At 36.9% G+C, this 25,117-nt stretch overlaps 2 protein-coding genes across 2 annotated transcripts in view; both read left to right on the top strand.

The window, feature by feature from the left end:
• kdrl (kinase insert domain receptor like) overlaps positions 1–11,730 on the top strand; it is a 44,051-nt gene extending 32,321 nt beyond the window's left edge. The window contains exons 23-30 of the mRNA XM_016446566.1: positions 70–192; positions 575–686; positions 3,093–3,192; positions 6,551–6,656; positions 8,197–8,318; positions 8,963–9,041; positions 9,147–9,247; positions 11,542–11,730. Coding sequence (XP_016302052.1) covers positions 70–192; positions 575–686; positions 3,093–3,192; positions 6,551–6,656; positions 8,197–8,318; positions 8,963–9,041; positions 9,147–9,247; positions 11,542–11,719 — 921 coding nt within the window. The 3' untranslated portion in view covers positions 11,720–11,730. The remainder of the gene's footprint in view (positions 1–69; positions 193–574; positions 687–3,092; positions 3,193–6,550; positions 6,657–8,196; positions 8,319–8,962; positions 9,042–9,146; positions 9,248–11,541) is intronic.
• An 8,091-nt stretch (positions 11,731–19,821) lies between these two features.
• Positions 19,822–23,024, top strand: cdx4 (caudal type homeobox 4). The gene is made up of 3 exons (XM_016446567.1): positions 19,822–20,534; positions 22,239–22,384; positions 22,708–23,024. The coding sequence occupies exons 1-3, from the start codon at positions 20,099–20,101 to the stop codon at positions 22,939–22,941; spliced, it is 816 nt and encodes a 271-aa protein (XP_016302053.1). The 5' UTR covers positions 19,822–20,098; the 3' UTR covers positions 22,942–23,024.
• Positions 23,025–25,117: the final 2,093 nt, after the last annotated feature.

Raw genomic sequence — 25,117 nt, 5'->3', positions numbered from 1 at the left:
TTACAATAAACTGATAGATGAAGTATGGTAAAACATAATGTAATAGGATCTCTCTTTTACTTCTCCAAGTGTATTCACCGAGATCTGGCTGCACGTAACATCCTTTTGTCTGAAAACAACGTTGTGAAGATTTGCGATTTTGGACTTGCAAGAGATGTATACAAGGACCCAGACTATGTCCGCAAAGGAGACGTAAGTGTGGAAGATTATCCAATTACTTCATGTCAGTCATGGTGCAGTTAGGCTGTATAATGCACACAGTGTTTCAAAACTACTTAGTGTGATGGACGCAAATGATAACGGTCCAAAAACCACTGACACTGTGAATGTTCATCTGGAAAAAGATTAATTAATGCCAAGAGTCTTTGGTGTGCTGTTAGTCATTTTATAAGCCCTGATAATATTATTCTGGTCAAAAAATGTTTTCTTATGGTCAAATGTGAGCCAAGACGTCACACAGATTGTATAATCAAATAGACAGTGTTTTATAAGCTACACATTGTTGAATGTAAATTAATATTGGGAGTTGTTCCGTAACAGGTGAGAGTAACATGGTCCGCTTATCCTTTTATAGGCCAGACTTCCCTTAAAGTGGATGGCTCCAGAGGCGATATTTGACAAGATCTATACCACTCAGAGTGACGTGTGGTCTTTTGGAGTGCTTATGTGGGAGATCTTCTCTCTTGGTAAATATCATCGCTGTCCTAAGAGCGTAACTCACATTCTCTTTATTCACCTATTCATTGGAGACACACACAGCACTTTTGTAACAGTTCAGGAACTTGTAGCAATTAAAATAGTTTCAAATACTCTCTAATGTTTTATTTTATTTTGACTGTTATCACACACTGTCTTGATTTAATATTTTGGGGAGATTCGATTATGAAATGATCAAAGAATAATTTCAAGCTTTTATGATTTCAGGCGTTCAGTTCTTGGAACAGTGTTTTCGGCTCTGAAGTTTTCCATGAAACAGTGTCGGCTTTTCCTTCCTTTCTTCTATAGAGACGTGTCTTAGACTTTTGTTTGTTTGCTTTACTGGTTCGGTGCATTTTACACCAAAGCAAAAAGCCCAGACAGGATTCAGCACCCATTTCAAAGTTAAACACATGAAGTACTGTAGGAAGGCAACTCAGCACATGCTGTGCTTCATCCAAATAGAAATAAAATGAACTTGAGGGTACTCAATCAAAGACACCTGGCACAAAGCAGGCTGCTCATGAGGTGCCCTGCGCTATCAACCTCCTCCAGATGTGGAGGGCTATAACTGTCAGCTGCTGTTAAATTTTCCTTTGGGAACAAAAAGGATTGCGTTGTCAGCTTGAAAAAACTTTTTTCATTCCACTAGTGCAATCTGTGAACTTCAACAGTGTGTTTTTAAATCATACATAGAGGTTGTAAAACAGGAATTTAAACAGGGAGAGTGTGTCTGAACCCCGAACGTTATCAGGAAGGCTATTCCAGAGTTTGGGAGCCAAATCTTCCATTTGATCAGGTTTTATTCCCAACTGGAAATGTAAACCCACAGTTACCAGGCAGCATTTAATGTAAATGTCTGCCCCCCTCCGTAAATATACTATAATTTTTAATGGTGTATTGTACAGTGTCGCTTTGGCCACTTTGTCATCAAAGGCTCTGAGCAAACAACTTTAATGTCACCATTCATATATGTATGTATATATACATTATTTATATATTATATATATATATTGACAAGTCTTCTGTGTTGTGTTAGTTTCTAGATTGATACAGAAATTTTTTTTTTTTTCTCAATTTATTTTTTGGTATTTTTGCCTTTTTATTAGGATAGGAAAGTATATATTGACAGGAAACAAGGTGGGAGAGAGAGGGGGGTTAGGATTGGGAAAGGACCGCGAGCTGAGACTCGAACTTGGGTCACCCAAAGTGCAACAGCGTTATGTCGGAGCACTGCCCATGAGGCTATCAGCGCCGACACAATACAGAATTTTTTAATTGCACATTTCTCTGCTTATTTGGTCAGTAATAGTGTAGAAATCAAAAGTGGTAAATATTTTTTTTTTGGCATTATAACTTTTTCACAATAACATCAAAGCATAACACAATGCAAGGTTTTTCACAATACTAAGCAACCACTAAATTGTATATTTTAATCCCTAAAATTCTAGATTATTAATGTGGTTTCAGACTTTTGAATATAAATGTGTTTTTAAAGATTTGCCTTGTAAATGCATAACGAATAAACCAGAAACAACAGTAAAATTCCCCCAAATCTACATTCACACTGGGAGCAATGAACTCTGTGGGAAAATAGTAGGGCGTCATTTCACGTTAAAATAAAGCAACATTTATAGGAAAACACAATATAAATAATCCATTATCAGTGATATAGAAGGAATAGGATCTTAACTGATGACTCTGAGCTGTCACAACCACTGGGCTACACTGATTTAATTTGGTGTCAAATAGACTAACACGAAAAGTTTAGAAAAAATATTATTGCTACTTGATAGTATCCATGGGAGAAAAGTTTGCACCGCACCCAAAGTACACTCTCATGTTTTGTGTTGTGGAATTGAATTTCTTGTCACAGTTTTTCTAGGCACGCCACATCTACTGCACTGTATTCCCAAAGTTGCAGGAGATTTCAAGTGCTGTTAATGTATTTGTTTTTAATGACTACCTAATCTATGTCAGAAGGGTGTTTTAGATCATAGTTTAATGAAAGATTGACCTTTTCCAAGATTCATTGTTATGATCTGCATATTTTAGTGGTTATCAGATATTTTTAAAAGGATTTCACTCAAGTAAATGAAAATATTGTTTCATGAATCATGGTTTTTGCAAGTGTGCAGCAAAGCCTCAACAGTCTACAAATTCACGCTGTCTTAATAATTTAGTGTTTCTGGAGAAAACAGCTTTGCGTAGAGTTTCCAAGTTCAGTCAAATCGGCCCTGCTGATGCTGATTGTGCAGAGGTCTTTCCATTGATCTCTCTGTGCTCCCAACCCACATCACAGTTTAGTGAGTTTCTTGTAAGACCCTTTGAAGTGGCCAGAGCTCTATTTCATGGAAAAGTCTTGATAACCCCATTATTCTCTTTCTTCTCCCCAGGTGCCTCCCCTTACCCTGGCTTACACATTGATGAGGAATTCTGCTGCAAACTGAAAGAGGGCACCAGGATGAAAGCTCCTGAATACTCCTCCTCTGAAATGTAAGAGTCACTCTGCTTGTGTCACTAATGTCAGGCAGTCCTGATTTGAAAGCTCTTTGTCAACTATACATGCAATTGTTGTGTAACAATTGCCATGTTGAGTACTGAGTATTTTTATCATTTTTGAAGCTTTATTGGCACAAATTATTTATTTTTGTTGTGAGAAATAGGTTAGATGGTATGTTAATATATTAGATAAACTATTATGTAACAAAAAATAATCTAGCATAAACACATGCCTGTCCCACTTTGAATGTATCCAACAATTACAAACATGCATAATTCATATATTCAGAATTTTTCCACAATATGTTTAATTAATATTTAATTTATTGTAGAAAAACCCATTTTTAATTTACACAAATTATAGTGTTGATAGCATTCACCAGTCTCAACCTGCAACCCTGTTACCCATTGTATAATAAGAAAACATTCTTTTTTATAAAGGTTTAACTATATATATATATATATATATATATATATATATAATATTTGCATGCCTGTTACCTATTCTAGCACATGCCACTGTACCGTACCAAAGTATGCATGGAAATAGGTATTTAAAGGTATTTATTTTTTGAAATGTCTCTAAGTAAGTTCCTTCTGTGTGATCCCAGGACTTTTAAACAAACTTAAAGTGAGCCCAAAACAAACCTCACCTCTCTCTGTAACCCCCTACAAAACTCTTTAGGGTTATTAGCTGAAATCTGCACTCTGGGGAAAGAAACTCTTCTCCTATCGATACAGTTGAAATGAGTAAAAATATCTAATTTCATTGCTTTGACACAAGACTGAAGCCTTAAATGGAAACAGATCAATTATTCACTGAGTAAAAGAAAAGGAGCAGCTTCTGATTGGCAGCTAGTTTATAGTGCAGTTGATGTGTGCTAGGGATCCATTACTAACTTACACCAATGCAGTTGAAACTCAAGCTCACATTAAAGGCTTCGGTCTTCCCAAGCAGCAAGGGGTGGCCAAACACAGTGGCAGGGCCCCTGGGCGTCATACAGGGAAACTCACTGGCAAGATACTCCCATTGTGATTACAGGGTTAGAGAGCAAGCCAAACCAAAATCTGAAAGTTTTCAGATGTAACAAGATATGAGAGAAGAGGTCATGGTATCAGTTTTAAATGTGGAAAGGAAGTGAAGCGGACAACTTCAGATTAGTGTTGCTTTTAAATAGGTGCACAGACCTGAATCGCCTCATTCTGAGAAAGAATATTCACAGCCTGTTCTCAATAACAACCCCTACTGCTGTCAAAGAAGTGCTCTACTCAATCTTCGTTTTGAAACTAAAGTTTTTATATCTGATATTCTGTAACTGTATCATACCCACTTGGAAACCTGAACAGAGCACTTATGTTTTAAACATAGCACGTAATGCGAGTTGTCTCACATTTGCAATCACACACTCCAATTGAACATAACAAGAGGTCATAAAAGATGGTGATATGAGATGACCTACAAAATGCAGTCCAGACCTCAGACCTGAATTGAATTCGGCCCTCATAAATACAGCCTTTCTGATGCCAAGTCCTCAAAACCCAAAGGTCTTTCCATTCTGCTTCAAAGAAATTGTCAACTAGCATTGCAGATAAGGGTCAGTTTAATATACTGTATCACCTTTAGCACTGATAACACTGTTCTTCAAGAGAGAAGAGATGGACGGTGAAGTTATGTGCTGGCCTCAAGGTTAAACATTACTTTATTTCCGACCCTGGGAGTGACCCTGACCAAACTTTTTTTAAGTTCAAACTTTTATTGTAAGTGATGAGAAGAAAGCAGCTCAGAAATCAAAAATCTGACCGGGTAGAATCATCTGTCTAGACTGATTCACCCATTTAATGATGAACTGGTTCCCACTGTCCCACAGGCTCATAACTATTCAATACACTGAACTAAATGCTATTGGCTGTCATTAAAGGGATAGTTCACACAAAAATTAAAATTTGATGTTTATCTGCTTACCCCCAGGGCATCCAAGATGTAGATGACTTTGTTTCTTCAGTAGAACACAAACGAAGATTTTTAAACTCAAACCGTTGCAGTCTGTCAGTCATATAATGGAAGTGAATGGGAATCACGGCTTTGAGAGTCCAAACAAACACATTGATGTGTAAAGACACGAAACGATGGTAATGCACTTATAAGTCTGCGATCCGCCGTAAAGCAAGAAGAACACGCTTCACGCGCCTGCTGTTGAGAACGCGCTCAGGACAGTTCGGACATTGAGGTGAATCAGAGGTAAAAAACGATATAAATACTGTTCAGTTTCTTGCACAGACCGATCGTTTCGTGTCTTTACACATCAATGTGTTTGCATATGTTTTTTTGACTCTGAAAGCCGTGATTCCCATTCACTTCCATTATATGACTGACAGACTGCAACGGTTTGAGTTAAAAATCTTCGTTTGTGTTCTACTGAAGAAACAAAGTCACCTACATCTTGGATGCTCTGGGGTAAGCAGATAAACATTTTTGGGTGAACTATCCTTTTAATGTATCTTCCGTTAACATTTCCATAAGTGTGAGCACAACTTGAGAGGATATAGAACATCCTGGTGTGTCATTGATTTTAGAGGAACCACCATTTGCCATTTTTCTGAACTTCCTGTTAGTTTAAGGAGTTGCTCCATCTGGATTCATTAAAATAACCATTTTAGAAGTCCTGCTTCCTCCTCCTAATCTCCTACACAGCCCACGAGTAGAGTACCTCCTCTCTGATCACTACCTAATTCAAACCCAGATGGATATATTAGTTGATTAGTGTAAGGAAGTAATGAGTCATCAACTAGTACAGTCATTTTTCCATACTCCAAATTGCCCAATGTTGTGCTAATCAGACGGGATCAGAGAGTTTCATGGGTAACAGGCTTTATTTATATAATGACCTGTGAGTGCAACAGTATAAACAGTATACAGCTCAGTCATCGCCAGTCATCATTTACTCAAATGCCTGGTGCATTGACGCCCCAGTGTTTCTCAACTGAAACTTAGCCTTCAGATAAACTTAACCATTATAGGCCACTGCAAAATCCAATAAAGGACCCCTTGTGGGGGGAGATGCTGACAGCTCGTGTAAAGCAGGAGGAAGTTCCTCTCAACACAAACTCTCACCCTGAGAACAGTGCAATGAAAACACTCAGCCTCACTCCTCGTGTCACGCACTGAATATTATTGATAACAGTAAATAAATGGATAAACCGGATTTGCAGACTAACCTAGAGGTCAAGGCAAAGGGTGTAATTCATGAGGGTTTGTGTAGCTGCTGAAGAACTGCAATTTATGATTATGGCGTATTAAGCACTCTGTATGTTCAAAGGACATTCTTTAACATGTGCCTGTGTCTCTCCATAGATATCAAACCATGTTAGACTGCTGGCATGGAGAACCATCCAAGAGGCCCACTTTCACAGAGCTGGTAGAGAGGCTAGGAGATCTGCTACAAGCTAGTGTGCAGCAGGTAAGAGAGTCTCATGCACTTCATTACATTGCATGGGTTTCCCACAGACTTTATTTAAATGTTTACAACTCTGACCACAGCAAAACCACAAGGATTTTATGGGATGAGAGATGCACTGCCATTACACAGGCAAAACCATGTTAGACTGTCATTGCAAACTGTGTTTAACAAATAGTCATAGATGAAAGGTGAATATTTTATGAATGGGATGAATGGAAAGATTTAAAGTGAGTTTGGAGTGACTGTAAAGAAATGTTAAGACAAGCAAAGTCACTCATGAAGAAAATACATGTGTACACTACCGTTCAGAAGTCTGGGGTTGGTAAGATTTTTTAATGTTTTGAAAAAAATCTGCTCACAAAGACTGCACTTATCAAAAATACAGTGAAAACATTAATATTGTGAAATATTATTACAATTTCAAATAACTGTTTTCTATTTGAATATAGTGAATAATTTTATCTGTCATCGCTGAATTTTCACATCATCCTTCAGTGTACTTTAGTGTCACATGATCCTTCAGAAATCATTCTAATTCTATTTTGATACTTTGATGAAATCTTTGATGGATTCTTTATTTGAAACAGAAATCTTTTGTAACATTCTAAATGTATTTATTCAATTTAATGCATCCCTGCTGAAAAAAAAATCTCTCCAAATGTTTGAATAGTAGGGTATATGTTATAGCATATACAGGCATAGACATAAAAATGTATTTACATACACAAGTCCCATATTCTCAAGTACAAAGTCATACAAATTCTCATAGATATCCAAAGAAGAACATTTGATGGTACAATATGTTCTGATACAGTTTTCTTAGTTCAAGAAGATAGTGAATCTGATTTTTAATATGGCTTGAAGAGAAGATATGTGACCCTGGATCACAAAACATAAGGGTAGTGTCTTAAGGGTAAATTTTTCGAAATTGAGATTTATACATCATCTGAAAGCTGAATAAATAAACTTTCAATTGATGTATGGTCTGGAATCTGTGGGTGCAAAAAAATAAAAATATTGAGAAAATTGCCTTTAAAGTTGTCCAAATGAAGTTCTTAGCAATGCATATTACTAATCAAAAATTACGTTTTAATAGTAGGAAATACATAAAATATCTTCATGGAACATGGTCTTTACTTAATATCCTAATGATTTTTGGCATAAAAGAAAAATCAATAATTTTGACCCATACAATGTATTTTTGGCTATTGCTACAAATATACCCCAGCGACTTAAGACTGGTTTTGTGGTCCAGGGTCACATATGGTCTCAGTAAAAGACTACACTACACAGCATAGAGAACAAAACATATTCCAAGCCATCTGAATTGGAAGCCATCCAAACTCTCTCTTTCTCACATAAGGAATCAAGCTTAGTGTACTGCCCGGACTGCCCCTAATAACATCATCTCCATAAAACATATTCACACATTCCCTTGCAGATTTATGTTCAGATTCCTCCAGAATCCTATAAAACTATATGCAGGGTGATGTCACAGTTTTAAAATGAGCTGAATGTTTAAATACCTTGTCTCTCTTAGGAGGGAAAACACTACATCCCAATCAACACGGCCCTGTTGACCAAAGCAGACCCCTCAAACCTGAGCCCCACAGAGGAGACTTCCACCAGACCTATCGCTCTTAGAGACTCCGGGACAGCTTGGTAAGATAGCTTTATCTTATCCATTTAACGGATATATGCTCAGACTGATTTGTTTTTGTAATTCAGTTGTTATTAATCACTCAGAATGACAATATTCATGAGGACTATTTTAGAAATCTGTTTTTTGTAGATAAGGTTCTACCATCTATTTTCTGGTTTCCATACATTTTCCTGTTTCAAACATGCGCTACACTTCATCCCAACAGCCTTGAATGCTTGAATGGTTTAAAAGTGAAGGAAAGCACTAATTGGTTCTTGATAAGAAACGGTCCTCATAGGCCCCTCAAGGAATTTCCTCTTTTGCCACAAATGCAGTTTCAGGATTTATGCCTACTTAAGATAATATTTATCCAACCCTTGTGTTTCCATAGGTCCTTCAAGTATATTTGTAGAGAATAGTATCGAAATGCTGCAATCCCTGTTATCCCTTAAGATGAATTTAAAAGATATCGCTTTACCCTGCTGCGCAAAATCAAATTAAAATTATTTTATCCAACACAGTATTGAACTTTTACTTGGAAACTGTGATACCGAACATATCCCTCTCACTGTAATGTGTTTCGTGTATTTGTTTGGATCTGCCAGACATGATGTCATGAGAAACCTTCCACAATGATCTGATATGGAGTATTCGATACTTTCAGGAACATCAAGATCCGCCCAGCGAGTGTGAAGACCTTTGATGAAGTAATCATGGAGAATGGAACCAACAAGCTCCACGAGGTGAAGAGCTGGTTTTTCACACTATCCCTTTCATAAGAAAAGGCACATTACGAAATCATGCAAATATATTGTATCTGTGGTTAAATCATGTTTGGTTGTTCACAGGAAAGCCAGTCGGACAGTGGAATAGGTCTATCTTCAGACGACCTGAAGACACTGAAGCATCTGGAGTCACTGGCCAGACCCCGGAGTTTCATGGCCCGAGCGTGAGTATAGTACATTCACAACAATTTAGACTTTTTGCCTGGACCACAGGAATGGGTAGGTCTGCTGGCGTATGCCCTGGAGACCCTCCCACTGGGCTGGAATGTAGATGCCACAATTGTCATACAGTTTCTCTCCCCCCATCTCCACACGACTCCAGCCACTACCCCTTTTCTTTGCGAGACGTGCCTGCGCGAGAGTCTCTCAGACAATGGCACGTTGGAGAGATATTGCCTAAGGTGACAATCTCAACAGCCAGACAACAAAAGCAGGGCTGGGCGTGTGACTTGTTAAAGCTGGCTGTAAGGTCTGGTGACTAGCATCTTTGTTTGTACCGCCTGGGTCGTAATGGCCTCTGACTCCATCGCTGAAACATGCTACAGATATGGCACATGGCCATCTCATACAATAACATGCCTTTATTTTATTTAGGAAGTATTTGAGAGAATGAGTGTTTAATACTGGTAGTGATTACAATATATTCCATTTAGGGTTCTATTATTTTTGCTACAGAAGGTAAGCTGTGAACACAACTTAAATATATTGAATGCTCAATAAAAATTAAGATGATCTCCTTAAAAACATAGTCAGTTCTTGCCTGAGACCAGCCTAATAATTTATTAACCACAGACTAAAGTGTGCTGGGGTCTGAGACATCATTACTTGTTCATAAATGGGCCCCAGGGCAAATGGCGCTGAAAACTAAAGTGAAGGTGGCCTTTTAAGTTATTAATGGCAGGCCATTGGGCTGGATTAGCCTTGGTTTTGTTAAAGCGTTTGAGATCTGAGACTGCGTTTATGGTCTTCCAGTGCAGCAAAGGCCAGGGTTAATTTACAAAGGTTATCCTCTAAATTGCATTCAAGGCCTTGTGGACTATACGGCATCCTAATATTTGAGGGCAGGGGTTTGGACCACCAATTGCAGCTAGACAAATAGTGATAATCTCTTACTGATTGGAGGTTTATGACTCAGACCTGGAGAGACAAAGTGGTTAACTGACTAATCATGGTCATGCTGTTTAAAAGTGTTCAGTCGAAATATGTGATTGGCATTAGATAAGGGCAGCTGAGTGCAACAGTGGCTACACCACAATGCCAGGGCTATATTATATGATCTTCATCTATAAAAGGATCTTATTTTACGGTGTTGTAAAAAAATAAATAAATACTGTATACTACCACTCAAAAGTTTGGGGTCAGCATGATTTTTTAAAAAGAAATGTATACTTTAATTCAGCAAAAACGCATTAAATTGCTCAAAAGTGACGGTAAAAACATTTACATTTACATAAAAAGGAGTAATGAAAAATCTGCAAAATCCAACACATTAATGCATTAATAAATAAATAATAAATTAATGAAAAAAATAAGAAAAAAACGGTTGAGCAGTAGTGTATAGATCAAGTATTTTTTTAAGTAAAGCTGTCATTATCAAAAAATAATCCCAAACATGGAGCAATTACTTTATAAGAAAAGAAATTGTCCACTGCAGTGTACAAATATGACTGTGAGCGAGTCCACAGAATGATACAAGAGACATGAAAGCAGCGCCAAACATCTGACCGCCGAATGCTGCGATCAACCAGTCAGATTCAAGTGTTCCAGAGAACACAACACCACACTTCCACCATTTTTAAATTCCTCTACTGCTATGATTGATGAGCCAAGTTTAATTACAAATGAACGTAGTCAACAGGTTTTGATTAAAAACACTCTGTCTGGCCTCTGTCAGCACTCCCCCAACTTTGCATGTCCAGTGCCCTCCTCATCCCAACCCGATATGATGAAAAGCTGGGCACAGCCTGCAACCAGCTGGCAAATCCATGCACAAGTTGCCATGGTCACAGGCATGGGAAAAAAGAGCCACTCGGAGCATGTAGAGAATGATGTATATATTGTAAAGAGGCGGCCCCTGCCGAGGACCCACTCAATCACTGTCACCTTTGACCTTCTACAGCTTTACTGCTACGTCCAAGATTCTCCCTCTACATTGTGCCTCTGGATTCCACCTGGTACTCCCACATTTAGTATGCATATATGTGAAGTGCTTGGCACTGACAGCTCTGCTTCACTCTGTGTACAAACCCCAATACATGCCATTTCGCATAGGCATTTACTGCAAATTATTGCCCCTTGAGAGACTATAGACTAAAAGCAATGCAAACTCACAGACTCCCTCCAGGGTGTCTGACCCGTTGACCCCAGATGAAGAGCTATAGCAACACACAGAGCAAAGTACAACAGAATAATACTATTTCAATTGGAATTCATTCAAATCGGTTTGCTTCGTCCACAGAATGAAGAGCAAAAGTAAGGAGTCAGTTCTGCTGGAGGGCGAGAAGGAGAAATACCCACCGCTTGTTCCCTCACTGGACCCGAGTCTGGAGGACTCCTCACTCGACCCAGAGCTGGAATGTCATAGCCCACCTCCAGACTATAACTATGTGGTCCGTTACTCCACACCACCTGTTTGAGTTGATCTGCACACTTTAGCCACCAGAAGTCTCACCCAGTTTTGGAGGATCTGACTGGTTTAGAGATAGATCTCTTGTATTTCCTCCCACTTTTTTCCACTTTATTCTGTACTGGACTGGTCATTCAGAGTTTCACATTTTCTCTTTCTCTGCACTTTTTCAAGGTAGTGTGTGAGTACAGTGGGCTGCCACTCATATCATTGTGGCAGTCTGACATACAAATGGACCACCTCAGGTATTCCTGCAGTCTACTGTGAACACAACAAACACATTTTATTACAATAATGGCACTGTTTTTCCCAGTGAAATAGCATTTTTCATACAGAATGGTGGCTAATTATGAAATCATTTGTTCAGTGGTTAGAACGAGAGGACAAAGGCAATTCTTATTTTATTTCTAGATAAATATTTTATTGTAATGAAAACTGGAATTTTGGTTATATGGTATTTTATTTTTATTATGCTAAAATTATTTCGGAGCTCACTAAAGCTCTTTTTTTGTTTTAGGAAAATATTTTTCTTTAGAATAAATTTCACTTATATTTTACTCTGTCAGACGCAAATGTCAAACAAAGACCATGCACAGATCATGAGTAATTGAATGTGCAGTCTGAAATTCCTTCCCAGAACTCAATCTGAAACACTACGGATGCGCATTGTATTTCCATGTTCTTTTGCTTCTGTCTGAGGGCCGTTTTCCTGAGTCTTGCTCAGTGAAGCTAAAATTAATCACTTTTGTTCCCGCATATAGTATTTTTTATCATCATAGCTCTTAATCTGGATCATTTTAAAGAAATGAGTCAAGCTTAACGTCTTACACATGGCAGGACTCAGTTATCATCCAGTCTATCACTGTGAAAAAGGTTTCTAAAGCCTTATCAAGTAAATTATTCATGCACATTTAATAGGAAACATTCTGTTAATTAGCGATCAAATGTGGACCACAATAAAACGGCCTTGCTCTGTTCAACAATAGTTACACTGCGTTGTGTACTTTCCATATTTATGTTGTTTACACTACTGTATACATAACAGCACGTAATATGTTGTGCAGCTATTAACCAGAGGAACGTATTCTGTTACTGATTCAGTAGTCTTTCATGCTAAAATACTACTAAAGCTTGCAGGGCAGGCTATAATATTGTCAACAGGCTGGTCACTATATAAATGGTCATGATAATTATAGTAAAAACGTGCACACATGTAGGTGCTATCAGTATTAACTCCTTAACATGATGGAATGGATGGGAAATCATTGCATTGGTTAAATCAGATTATATATTGACAGTTGTTAAAGCAGTTAGGCCCGTTATTGCTAATTATTATTAAGTCCAAATACTACATTCATAGTTGATGGACTGTCTTCCAAATCATGAAATGTATATACTGCCAAATGATGCTTTCAATAATGTTATTTTGACTGACTGGTATTTGAGAAGTAAATTTGTATGCACTGATATTTTCTACATATATTTGTTTTGTATTATAATTGTATTTTAATATTAACCAAGCATAAATAAAGATCTATATATTTATATATAGCACCTTTTCAAAGTCATGATTGCATTTGTACTAGTACATAACGATGACAATGGTTTGCCTGTCAAGTACTGCATTCTTCTTCCTATAGCATGATTTTTCCGATAAGGTATATTCCCAGTAAAGGTTAGACTGACTATTATAAGATTCTTGGTGGAGATGGTTAGGCTGCGTGTCATCTGTGCACTCTTCTTCCTGCTCCTTGGTTGCAGAGACGCATTTCCTGAACGGGGTGAGGTGACGGCAGTCTGTCTGTCACCAGGACAATACCTCTGTGAGCAAGAAAAGGTCAGGAAGGGCTTCTCCATCATTCCCATCACAACAGAGCTCCAAACACAAAACTTCCTAAGGGCCAACAGTGCCCCCCAGCTTTGGCGCTAAAGGTGAAAAAGGTGCATATTGTTGCCGTTTCTGCTTGTCATATTAAAGATAAACAGTGTGTGCTTTGTAAAAGTTCACTTGACTTATTGAGGATTGGCGGTGTGTTATTGGCTTGTTATGAAGGTTGTGAGACATGTAAACTGATTCAGGAATATGAGCTATAAACAAACAAGGGAAGGATGTTGGGAGGGTTAGGGTTCATCATATTCTGGCTACAAGCGCAAACATGGCATTCACGCACACCTCATATTTTTCCAAACTCACAGGAAGTACATACAGTCTCCGAGCTCTACAGATAATCAGAGTTCTCAATTTCCTTTGCTCCAAATAAATATAAATATTACGTGATCATGCATCATTTCCTACATTTTTTTTCCATTTTATTAACCAAGAAAAAGTACTAAATAACAAAAAAAAATCTATCTATCTATCTATCTATCTATCTATCTATCCAGCGACAATTATATATATATAATCAAATGTCTGGGGTCAGTAAGATTTTTTTTTCAAGAAATTAATACTTTCATTCAGCAAGGACACATTCAATTGATCAAAAGTGACAGTAGAGGCATTTATAATGTCATAAAAAAATTATATTTCAAATAAATTCAGTTCTTTTGAACTTTCTATTCATCAAAGAATCCTGAAAAAAATATCTCGGTTTCCACAAAATATGAAGCTGCATGCACAACAGTTTTTTGCATTGATAATAGTAAATGTTTCTTGAGTTATGTTAAATTGTAATATTATTTCACAATATATTTTTTTATCATATAAATGCAACTGAGCATAAGAGACATCTATCAAAAACTGGTAATGAGGATTTTTGGCCCTTTATATTATATGGATTGTGAATTGCAGTTTTCGTCTTACTAGTTAATAGTTTATAATGGAATCTTCTAAAATTATCTTTGAGAAAAACATCACGTATGCATCTAATTAAAGGCTCTCTCCTATTGGGACCGTTTTGTTTTTCTCATTCAACAATGTGTAAGTCCCTGCGTTGCCACTTCCAGAGTCCCCTTCCCAAGGAAAATAGCCCCCCGGTGGCAAGATGCTTCATTAATCACTAAAACAGAGGTGGTATATTGCGCGACCTTTGGGAGTCTGCCAAAACACATTCCTGCAATCAGTGACAAAACAGAATGCCTTGAAATCCTATCATACCCCATTCTCCTTCCTATGTGCAATTCCCATTAATGGAGTGTTCTTCCCTCCGCTCGCACTTCCCACGCTGTGTTCTGGTGAGGGAGTGCAGGGAACGGCAGGATCGGGGTTGGGGGGAACCACATCTGTATACCTCTCACATACAGCCTGAGACAATGGGGTAGACCTCACTCACCACAGATATGGCTTTTGCCCACCTTTTCCCAGAAAGGTAGCACCGAAAATACAAATAGCCCCAAATATTTGAATAAACTCCCATGACGCCCAAAGGCAGGGTCAAAGAGTTCTGACTAAATCAAACAGACTGTTTGTCTTAAAAATAGCTGTCTTAGACTTTGGCCTTCAGATCAAAGTAAATTCTTTTTGTCCCCACTGGGTTCCAATGACTAAAAATGAACTGTTTATAATCTGTCAAGAATTCTGACATTGAAAACAATTCAGAAACATCTGATCTACTGCGCGCTATGGGAACTCTGGACTCAAATCTCCTTAAGCACTGAACCAAAGGCTGTCTAAAAGATACTGTATGCTTTTTGACAGAATAACCAAATATTCTCCTGGTTTATGTTGTAAAGAAAAACAAGATGGGATTACTGATGATGAACTCATAAATGATGAATGGCAATGTGAAACTGTTGCAAATGTTGGTAAAGTGGGAAAAGCTTTCAGAATTAACTGAACTGATGGGGGTCTGTAGTTGTATCTGACAGAAATCCTCAGAAAAAGTCAACAGTGAATTTGGAACAAAAAAATAAGGTCTCACCAGTAATATCCATCCATACTGCCTTTATCGTCTTCTCATGCACATATGAATGTTTATGCCACTGCTCTTGAGTATATGCTGTCTTAGAGCAACTGATCTGTTTTGGAATTTGTTGGATACATAATTGTATAACCACACGTGTTGTTCAGTGTTTAGCTATAGTATATTAAAAATAAGATTTTGAGGATATTCTTTAACAAAACTTCTCATGGCATTTATTCATTTCAGATTTTACACAGGAGAATTAAACTAGGGGATGACTGCAGTCTATAAAATCTATGAGAAGAACATTACATCTAACATTTCTGAACTAGCACATATTTCCAATGAAATTTTAAACTCAACGTCCTAATAAATATACATTTAGCAATGTTCTATATGAACAGTATCGTGACCTGATTCTCATTGTGGAAAAGAAAATGAGAAAACATATGATTCATAATTTAAACTATTTTGAGTGCAATCTGTCCCCAAACCATCATACATTTGGGACACACGTTGTTATTTTCAAGTTTCCAAGAAAGTGGTAAATCTGTCATGCTGAGAGCATCTCTAGCCTCAGATAAAGCATTCTTCCTTTAGACAGAGAAGAGAACTGAATCCTGAATCCTTTCCATTCTAAAAACTGTGCACAAACAAAACCTCCTCCATTTCTCTGAAATCCATCTCCATCCTTATTTAAGACTCACAAACTTTCAACAGACCCACATAACATTACGATAAAATACTTATACAAATAAATAAATAAGACAGAGTGTTATTTCTTAAATAAAGCCAAGCGTCTTAAACGTGTTCTGGCAGGCTCTCTTTAGTATGGCCTTTTTTTTTTTTTGGCACTTCCCATGCAGGCACAGGCTTTAGTCTACATTTGACTCATTTGTTTCTAAATTATGTGGAACATACAGTCTACTGTGACATTATCGCTAACGGAATTGTCATATCCAGACAATAGTCAGGCAAAAGTGCCACAGGTCACACCATATCAGATTTTCATACTGACAATGAATAGCGAATAGCAATGTTACAACATTAGACAACTGTGCAACAGAAATTTATCTCATTATATGACACACAGAAATGTGGTGTTATTCAATGATCCGTAGACACGACGCAATTTCACGCAAACAAATTAATTGGTGTATACTGCCCTCTAGAGGTCCTTCTGTAGTTGTGCTGATTAATTTATAATGACATCTCAAGATCATTCTTCATTTCGTTAAAAAAGGAAAGGAAAGGATGTAGAAATAACGTGTTGTAGGCTACCATAAATATCAGAAAATGTGTCATAAAAATGTGTCCGTCCAGCAACTACATTTTAATTCATAGTGAGCCGCTCTTGCAGCTAATTGACCAGCAGAGGGCGTCACTGCGCTGTGCGTTGAGCCTCCACACTAACCTGTCGCTTTCTTTATTGCGTAGCCTATACGCCTGCATCAACAACGTGTGTGCTCACCATAGACTGTATAAAAAGGTGCTCACAAAACCCAGGTCTGGCCTTCGGATTGTTATGGTAGGCTATATATTATGAACACATATTCAGCACAGACAGCAATATGAATATGCAACATATAGGCCAATACATATCCTATATGACCATCATTTACACTTTTTGGCGAATTGTTTGGAGCAGCATTGAAACGGTTTGGAAAATATCTAACAAAAAGTAAGTTTAACCCTAGACTCATTTACTATAACTTAGTTTGAGTTCAGCAATGGTCAAAGAACAGATAAAAAAAAAAATCAACTGTAGCAGCCATTCATGCTTTTTTCCAAAAGGGTCTTTGAGATTGGGTTTTCATTTCATTCAAAATGTTTTCATTTGTGACCCTAGACCACAAAACCAGTCATAAGGGTACATTTTTTAAAAATTGAGATGTATACATCATCTGAAAGCTGAATAAATAAGCTTTGAACCATTTATGTATGGTTTGTTAGGATAGGACAATATGAGATAGGCTACAACTATTTGAAAATCTGGAATCTGAGGGTGCAAAAAAATTTTTTAAATATTGAGAAAATTGTCCAAATGAAGTTCTTAAGCAATGCATATTAATAATCAAACATTAAACTTTGATATATTTACGGTAGGAAATTTATAAAATATCTTCATGGAACATGATATTTACTTAATACCCTAATTATTTTTGGCATAAAAGAAAAATAGATAATTTTGACCCATACAATGTATTTTTGGCTATTGCTACAAATATACCTGTGCTACTCATGTTTTTTGACTGGATTTGTTCTGGCTTGCAGCTTACTGATCTCATCAGTCACCCATATAAACATGTTCTGATGGTTTATTAATCATAAGCTAACATGAATCATGTCATACAACAGTCTACATTTCCTAATAGCCTGATTTTAGCTATACACTAGCACAGGCAAGAGGTCATTAGCTGGTCCAATCTAGAAAATGGATTAACTGGACCAGTTAAAGCTGGTAGACCATCTAGGACTTCTAAAAAACAAGCTACCATTTCCAAAAAACAGCTTAAGCTGATATGACATGATTTTTCCAGTAGGGGTATAGACATAATTTGACATAATCTTAATTGTTTTTATCACTTTTATAGAAGAAAACTGCTTTAAATATTATGTTGCAGTGTTGAAATTGTAGTAAATATATTTGTTATAAACTTTGAAGCAGTTTGAAGGAAATGCAGTTCCTTACTAGGCTATGTTCAAAGGTCAGTCATTATCACACAGAAATCACATTAAATATTGTTTTGACATATTTACATTATGACTTGAGGGCTGTAGCATAAAAACGACTGAACGCATAAAGGTTTATCTTTGCACCATCACAAACCTGCCAAAAACTCAACTACTTTTGCATAGTTCACTGCATAGTTCACATTGCATTCCTAAAAATGATTGAAAATGTGTGCATGTCCTGTTTTTGCTAAATAAAATTGATTATTTAAAATTATTTAAAACATTATTTTTAATTGTACAATTAATATACATGCATTTTATGGCATTGTATTATTTGAGAGACTTTACAGAATAATTGTATATGCATTTGTGAGTGAGAGCAAAACACTTTTTAAATTAACTGAAAAAAAAGCTCAAATCACAAATCAAGGAAAACCAGTAACAGTGTGTAAAACATACAATTTTTCATACAGGGTATGTTGACAAGTGTGTGTCTGTGTGTGTATATATATATATATACACACACACACACACACACACATACAATGATAATATTTTTGTGTAGTGAATGAATGTAAAATTAATTGTGGTTGTAAGAAATTGATGAAATGTACTGTCTTTTCTGCCCTAACATCTGAGACATGACAGTCAAGCCTGAACAAGCTACTGTCTGCATATGTTAATGATTAAAATACCCCAGAAACCTCGCTGTAAAATGAATTAACAACTCGTTAAATATTTCGACTACATGGCGACACGCACGACACATTGTCGTCGCATGGGTAGCCTACTGTAGGTGATACCTCACATTTCCATAAACCGGAATTAGCTGTGAAGTGTGACCCGAGAGTGTCATGGTGTGAGGGATACAGAATGCGAAAAGTTCGCCTTACTTCAAGACACCTTCTCCCGCTTTGCACCTCTTTTACAAGAGTATCCTTTAACAACTACGCATGGACTCTGAAGGCGAGAAAGTGGCATGGGTACTATGCAGATGTGACGTTCCCATATCCACAGGTTTAGCTCCATTAGAGAGAAAAGGAAGGGCAGTAAAACTTCAAGCGACCATTCATAGCTGAATGACGCTGCCTGCCTATCAGCACGTCACAGCTCATTTAACTTTTATGATTAACACTTCTTTAGCAATACAATTAAAAGTAAAACTGCTGTTGTTTTCACTTGTGTAAATAAATACACTTAAAATATATAGCCTATTATAATAATTTATATTAACAGAATAAATACAATTTATTATACAAATCAAATCAATTGTTTTATTAATAATATAAAACATATATAATAAAATACAACGAAAAATTCATTAAGGTATTTGCTGGTTTTAACTTTTTTTTAACTTTCTTTGATGTCAAACTGAGACAGATGTGACAAAACCACTTTCAAATTGGCTTCTTTGAGGAAAGAAAATAATTTTGAACTTAATGTTAATACAGTACAGTGTAATGTTTTGATTCCTTTAGTCATATAGAGTGAGTCTACAACTCTATTGAATATTGATGAACATTGAAGTGGTTGTAAATCTGAGGTGACGTGAAAATCTGGCACTAGGGGAATCTTTGAGGGTTTGGTGGTGTTATTGGCTGGTCATTTGAATGCAAATCGAGAGGTTTTGAAGTCGTGGCTGACGTCAGGAGGGCTTGGTTATACCTTTGCCACCACCACCTTGACAACACAGTCACATCATGTTTGATTGAAGCACGTCAAGGACTACGTCGCGTGACCTGGAGACCATTTTGGACTACCACAATTGAGTAAAAAGTATTGAGTCGGGCCTTGGTTTTGAGAGATATTCGGATTGATGTATGGCTGGCATGTTGCCTTAAAAAAGTAATTGTAGGGGTTTCTTTCAAATCATGTACGTTGGATACCTTTTGGATAAAGAGGGAAGCATGTATCACCAAGGAGCCGTGCGAAGATCTGGCATCAGTCTTCCGCCACAGAATTTTGTCTCCACACCTCAGTATTCAGATTTTGCAGGATACCATCATGTGCCCAACATGGACACACACGCGCAGTCAGCGGGGGCATGGGGCCCTCCTTACGGCGCACCGAGAGAGGACTGGGGCGCCTACAGCCTGGGACCTCCAAACACTATTTCTGCACCTATGAGCAGTTCATCCCCAGGACAAGTTTCCTACTGCTCTTCAGATTATAATGCCATGCACGGCCCGGGATCAGCAGTGCTGCCTCCACCACCTGAAAACATTTCTGTGGGCCAGCTTTCACCTGAGCGAGAAAGACGCAATTCCTATCAGTGGATGAGCAAAACCGTGCAGTCCTCATCAACCGGTGAGGCCAACAAATGTCTTTCAATAAATGAATAAACATAGCTTGCTAAGAATTTAAAATATATGGCATAACACGCAAAAAGTAAAACGTTTAATTATTTATTAAATAATAGGCCTAAAACATGTAAACTGCGCGATAATTTAAAGGTCTTGAAATCAGCGACCGAAATGTACAAAATGACAGTAGTTCATGATTATGATTTATTTTCTCGCTGCTGTAGAATTAAAATGACATAATTTAAGTTATGTACTAAAATGTAGCTACATTTTTTTTTAAATAAAAATTATTAGAAAAAATAGACTATGTCTAAAAATATTGCAAAAACAAAAAAGAAATATCTTATTTTGGTTTAATATTGGACAAATAATTTACTCAAGGACCAATCGTGCTAAATGCAACACTGTTCAAAAATTATTAACTTTACATGTTTGATGTTTTCCTCAAGTAATGGCACATCTGACAAAATATTACGAAATGAAAAGGCCTAATGAAATTGAATAGTTCTACACACACACACACACACACACACACACTAACTGTCCTTCTCCCTTTCATTATTTGAAAAAACGGAATATCTGAGTTATATTAATATATTTGTTCCTTTACGCATGGGACAAATAGTTGTGGCAAAATGAAGGCGTTGGGAATTGGCGCCAGGGTCACTTATAATGCTAATTTGCGACTCCCGTAAACAAGATGTGAGGTCTACTTTTACTGTTACATTGTCTCAGGTTTTGAGGGTTATCTGTCATATTCAGACGGCGACTTCTTTCAACACCTTTTTGACTTTGATATGCAGCAGCGCGTCTTCCTCTGTCTCTGTTGTTGAGGGTTATATAATCTCAAAGAGTGACAAACTTCACAGCACATAAAGTTCTCCCGTCTCCGGCGCATGTTAAAACAACACAGCAAAAAAAAAAATGTTTTAAAGAAAACAATCACAAAGTTACATGACCTAACTGTAAAAGGCCTTTTTCATAACTAAGGCTGAAAAACTGAAAGTTTTGGAAATGACGCGAAGATAAAGAGGCATATTTCAATTCAGATGTTACACTTTATCGAGCTTTCAGTGACTGCATCTAAACTTGTAATTAAAAATCACTAATTAATTGTGTTTTTAATGAGTTTAATCGAACATAAAAATATATAGTTTTGTTACAGCTAGTTAGTCTGTACATCAAACAAGTGCAGCCTGCTCTTGGTTTGAGGAAAAGATTTTTGATGGTATCTCCTTGTAGTTCGTTGTAAGACGTGTGTTGTCTCTTAACACATCAGTGGCGTTTGGGTATGTGTCTTTGCGTCTCTTTGTTCTGCAGTTTGTTCAAAAAATCTCCTCAAAGAAGATCAGAAGCTCAGTTTGCATATCTAGCAATGTAATCTTAGTTTATACAATTGACTGAATATTTCAGTGGCGTTATGATTTATAGTTAAAATGAGAGATCATATAGGCTAGGCCTAGTATTGTAAATGCAACGATAAATATAAGAGAAGAAAGTCAATATGATAAAAAATTATTATAACCTAGAAATTATACAGTGCACAAGTTCTTCCTCTGCCTTACAATTTTATAAATCGCAATATGACATCTTTTAAGCATGACGTTTAATTTGGTCTTTATTTCAGAATTATCACTTTTTTATGACGAATTTCTTCATTTTATGAACATTGTTTCATGATTATTCGTTTATTTCCCATTTTTTAAAGGCAAAACCAGAACGAAGGAGAAATATCGAGTTGTGTACACAGACCATCAGAGGCTGGAGCTGGAGAAAGAATTTCATTTTAATCGCTACATCACAATCAGAAGAAAATCAGAATTGGCAGTAAACCTCGGGCTTTCAGAAAGACAGGTAAAATTACTTACACTCTAAAAAATGCTGGGTTAAATACAACCCAGTGCTGGGTAAAATAGGGACAAACCCATTTAATCCCGGTTTGATTAAATGTTTAACCCAACCTTCTGGGTAGTAACCCAACCGCTGGTTCAAAACAGCTCAATTGCTGGGTTTGTCCCTATTTTACCCAGCACTGGGTTGTATTTAACCCAGCATTTTTTAGAGTGTAACTTTAGATTTTTACTTATGCTAGAGAATAGGCTACGATTCATCTCACTAATTGAAAACAATTAGACGTTGACTAATTCTTTCTAACCGTTTGTCCTTTGTCTTCACAGGTAAAGATCTGGTTTCAGAACCGCAGAGCTAAGGAAAGGAAATTAATCAAAAAGAAACTGGGTCAGTCTGACGGCAGCGGAGGGTCAGTCCACAGCGATCCCGGTTCTGTCAGTCCCCTACCGGTACCAGGGTCACTGAGTCCGTCAGACATACACGGTTCTCTGTACCCACCCCCAGGAATGAACGCCTTACCATCTATGAGGAACATACAGCAAGTTACTGTCACTCAGTGAACTCGAACTTGAAAGATCCAACTTTAACTGAGCACTCCAACACGCTGAAAGGACAGAACCGAAGCGGACCGCTCGCGTGGCCAAAACGGATTACAAACTATTACATGACAGGCAGCAAGGCGCGTGTTGTGGACTACCACAGAAGAATCACGTCTTAAATACAACGAAATGCTGGAGGCTCTTCAAATATTGTTTTAATAGAATAGTTTTTAAGATTAAGAAAAAAAAAACATACAAAAACCTTGTTCGTCTGATCCAGAGACGAAATATTTTAATGGTTTGTTTGTGTTTGCTCAATTAAGATATAAATATCATTTTCTGTATGTGGTGAGTGTATCTAAATGTTTGTAAATAAAATGAAACTACAGGTACAGCGTTTCTCGGGATGTATAATGATCCATACCCTGGATCTGTTAAACTTGTATTATCTGTGTAAACCAATGACCTGCGATGGCAGGCTGTTTTGTGCTCCAGTTTGTGTCCAAAGCGCACGTCGTTCACTTTCTTTTCACAGGGGTGATGTGCAGGTGTCACATAGGCCTACCTAATACGGGTATAACGTTTGTTTCCAACAATGTGTAAATAAAAAGTTTTGCAATACTTTTTTTATCATGTCTTGATATATTCTTAAACGAATGAAATATTGCATGCTCGTCTGGTTTAGGCATTTTGCTTGACGGACAGCAAGCATTTAGCCTAATTTAGGCTATACCTTTTAAACGTGAGACCACCGTAAAATCTTCAAGCGTAGGCTACCTACAAAACTGCATTTATTGTGTAAGGCTGCACAACTTAATTTGTAAAGTTCTTAGGCTGTAAGGCTATGTATTTCTGTACGAATGCAGTAGCCTATTGAAATTGGATGATTAGATCAAACATATCGTTTATATAAACCATTGGTTTAGCAGGATTTAGTTTTAAATGGCGATAAATAAACGATTTTCACACAAAAAAAATGGACGAATAATAGCTTAAAAATAAATTGTGGGAACAGCTGCATGTCATTAAATATCGAAAAATGGTTTACAAGTATAGAAATGTCTGCCAGGAACCTCTTAATCTAGAATAGCCTATTTGGGAAGAAAACAATCAGTATAAATACTTCCTTGTTTGCAACATCACTCAGTCATCAGTGTGACAAGCTCTAAATCTCCCAAGTATTTAATGTTGTAATGTGCTTGGTATTTATTTATTTTTTCAGTTGAGAGTGAGACATTAGAGCAAATCAACAGTTTGATTACAGCAGTTAAGTACACTGATTTCCCTGCCTTGCTTTTAGCCTATTTGCAAACAGTATACAGTCTTGACTTTATTATTTTAAAAGCATTAGGTACAAATACATTTGATGTGAGATTTGTTAGATTTGTTTGATGAACTATTACAACAAATTATCACTGAACAACAATTAACAAAGCAGGAAAAATATCAAACGTCTGGTAAACACATCAAATGATCTTTTAGGCTTAACATTTTGACATATCATACCTTCTTGACAGACCCCGAGAAGCCAATTTTGTTATAATCTATTGAATTGGTTATAGGCTATTTGAGGGGGAAAAACCTACAGAAAGACAAGAAAATAATCACATTAAATTTTTGCAAAAATTCAAAACTTAATTCAATATTACCCTGAAACAGGATCAAACAAATATATTTTCTGTAATTGTTTGGAAATATGCCTATAAATGAAGGCCCTGTCAATAATCACAAACCCTGGCCATAGGCCTACCTGCTGAGCACAGCTTAATTTAGACAAAATGTGCAACTATGTTATACACTGTGGAGTTTTTAAAATGGCGTCTATGTACTTTGAATTTTATTTATTGTTTATTGCTAGAAAACCACAAAATCGCACAATTCGGGGTTATAAACATTTTGTAAACAGGTCCCAAGTAGGGTTGAAAAACTAATTAAACAGCTCAAATAATATTTAATTTCAGCTCTTGAAATTGACAACAAAGCAACATTTTGTGCATAAGCTCCTCACTTCACTCAAAATGTTTAGCTTATACAGAATGTGTGAAAAAAAGACTAGCACTGTACACGAATAAATTACAAAAAGAGTTTCAGGGCCCTTTTGTAATTTATTCGTGTACAGTGCTTTTTTTTAATGCCAGTCATAGGCCTATTACAGCCAATGAACATGACAGTAGTTTCCAACATATAGTATAGAAAA

Source organism: Sinocyclocheilus anshuiensis, unplaced genomic scaffold (genome assembly GCF_001515605.1).
Source record: "Sinocyclocheilus anshuiensis isolate Anshui unplaced genomic scaffold, SAMN03320099.WGS_v1.1 scaffold227, whole genome shotgun sequence".
In the NCBI taxonomy this organism is placed as follows: Eukaryota; Metazoa; Chordata; class Actinopteri; order Cypriniformes; family Cyprinidae; genus Sinocyclocheilus; species Sinocyclocheilus anshuiensis.
Note: the sequence above shows the minus strand (reverse complement) of the source record. Positions and strands in the feature narration are given on the sequence as shown.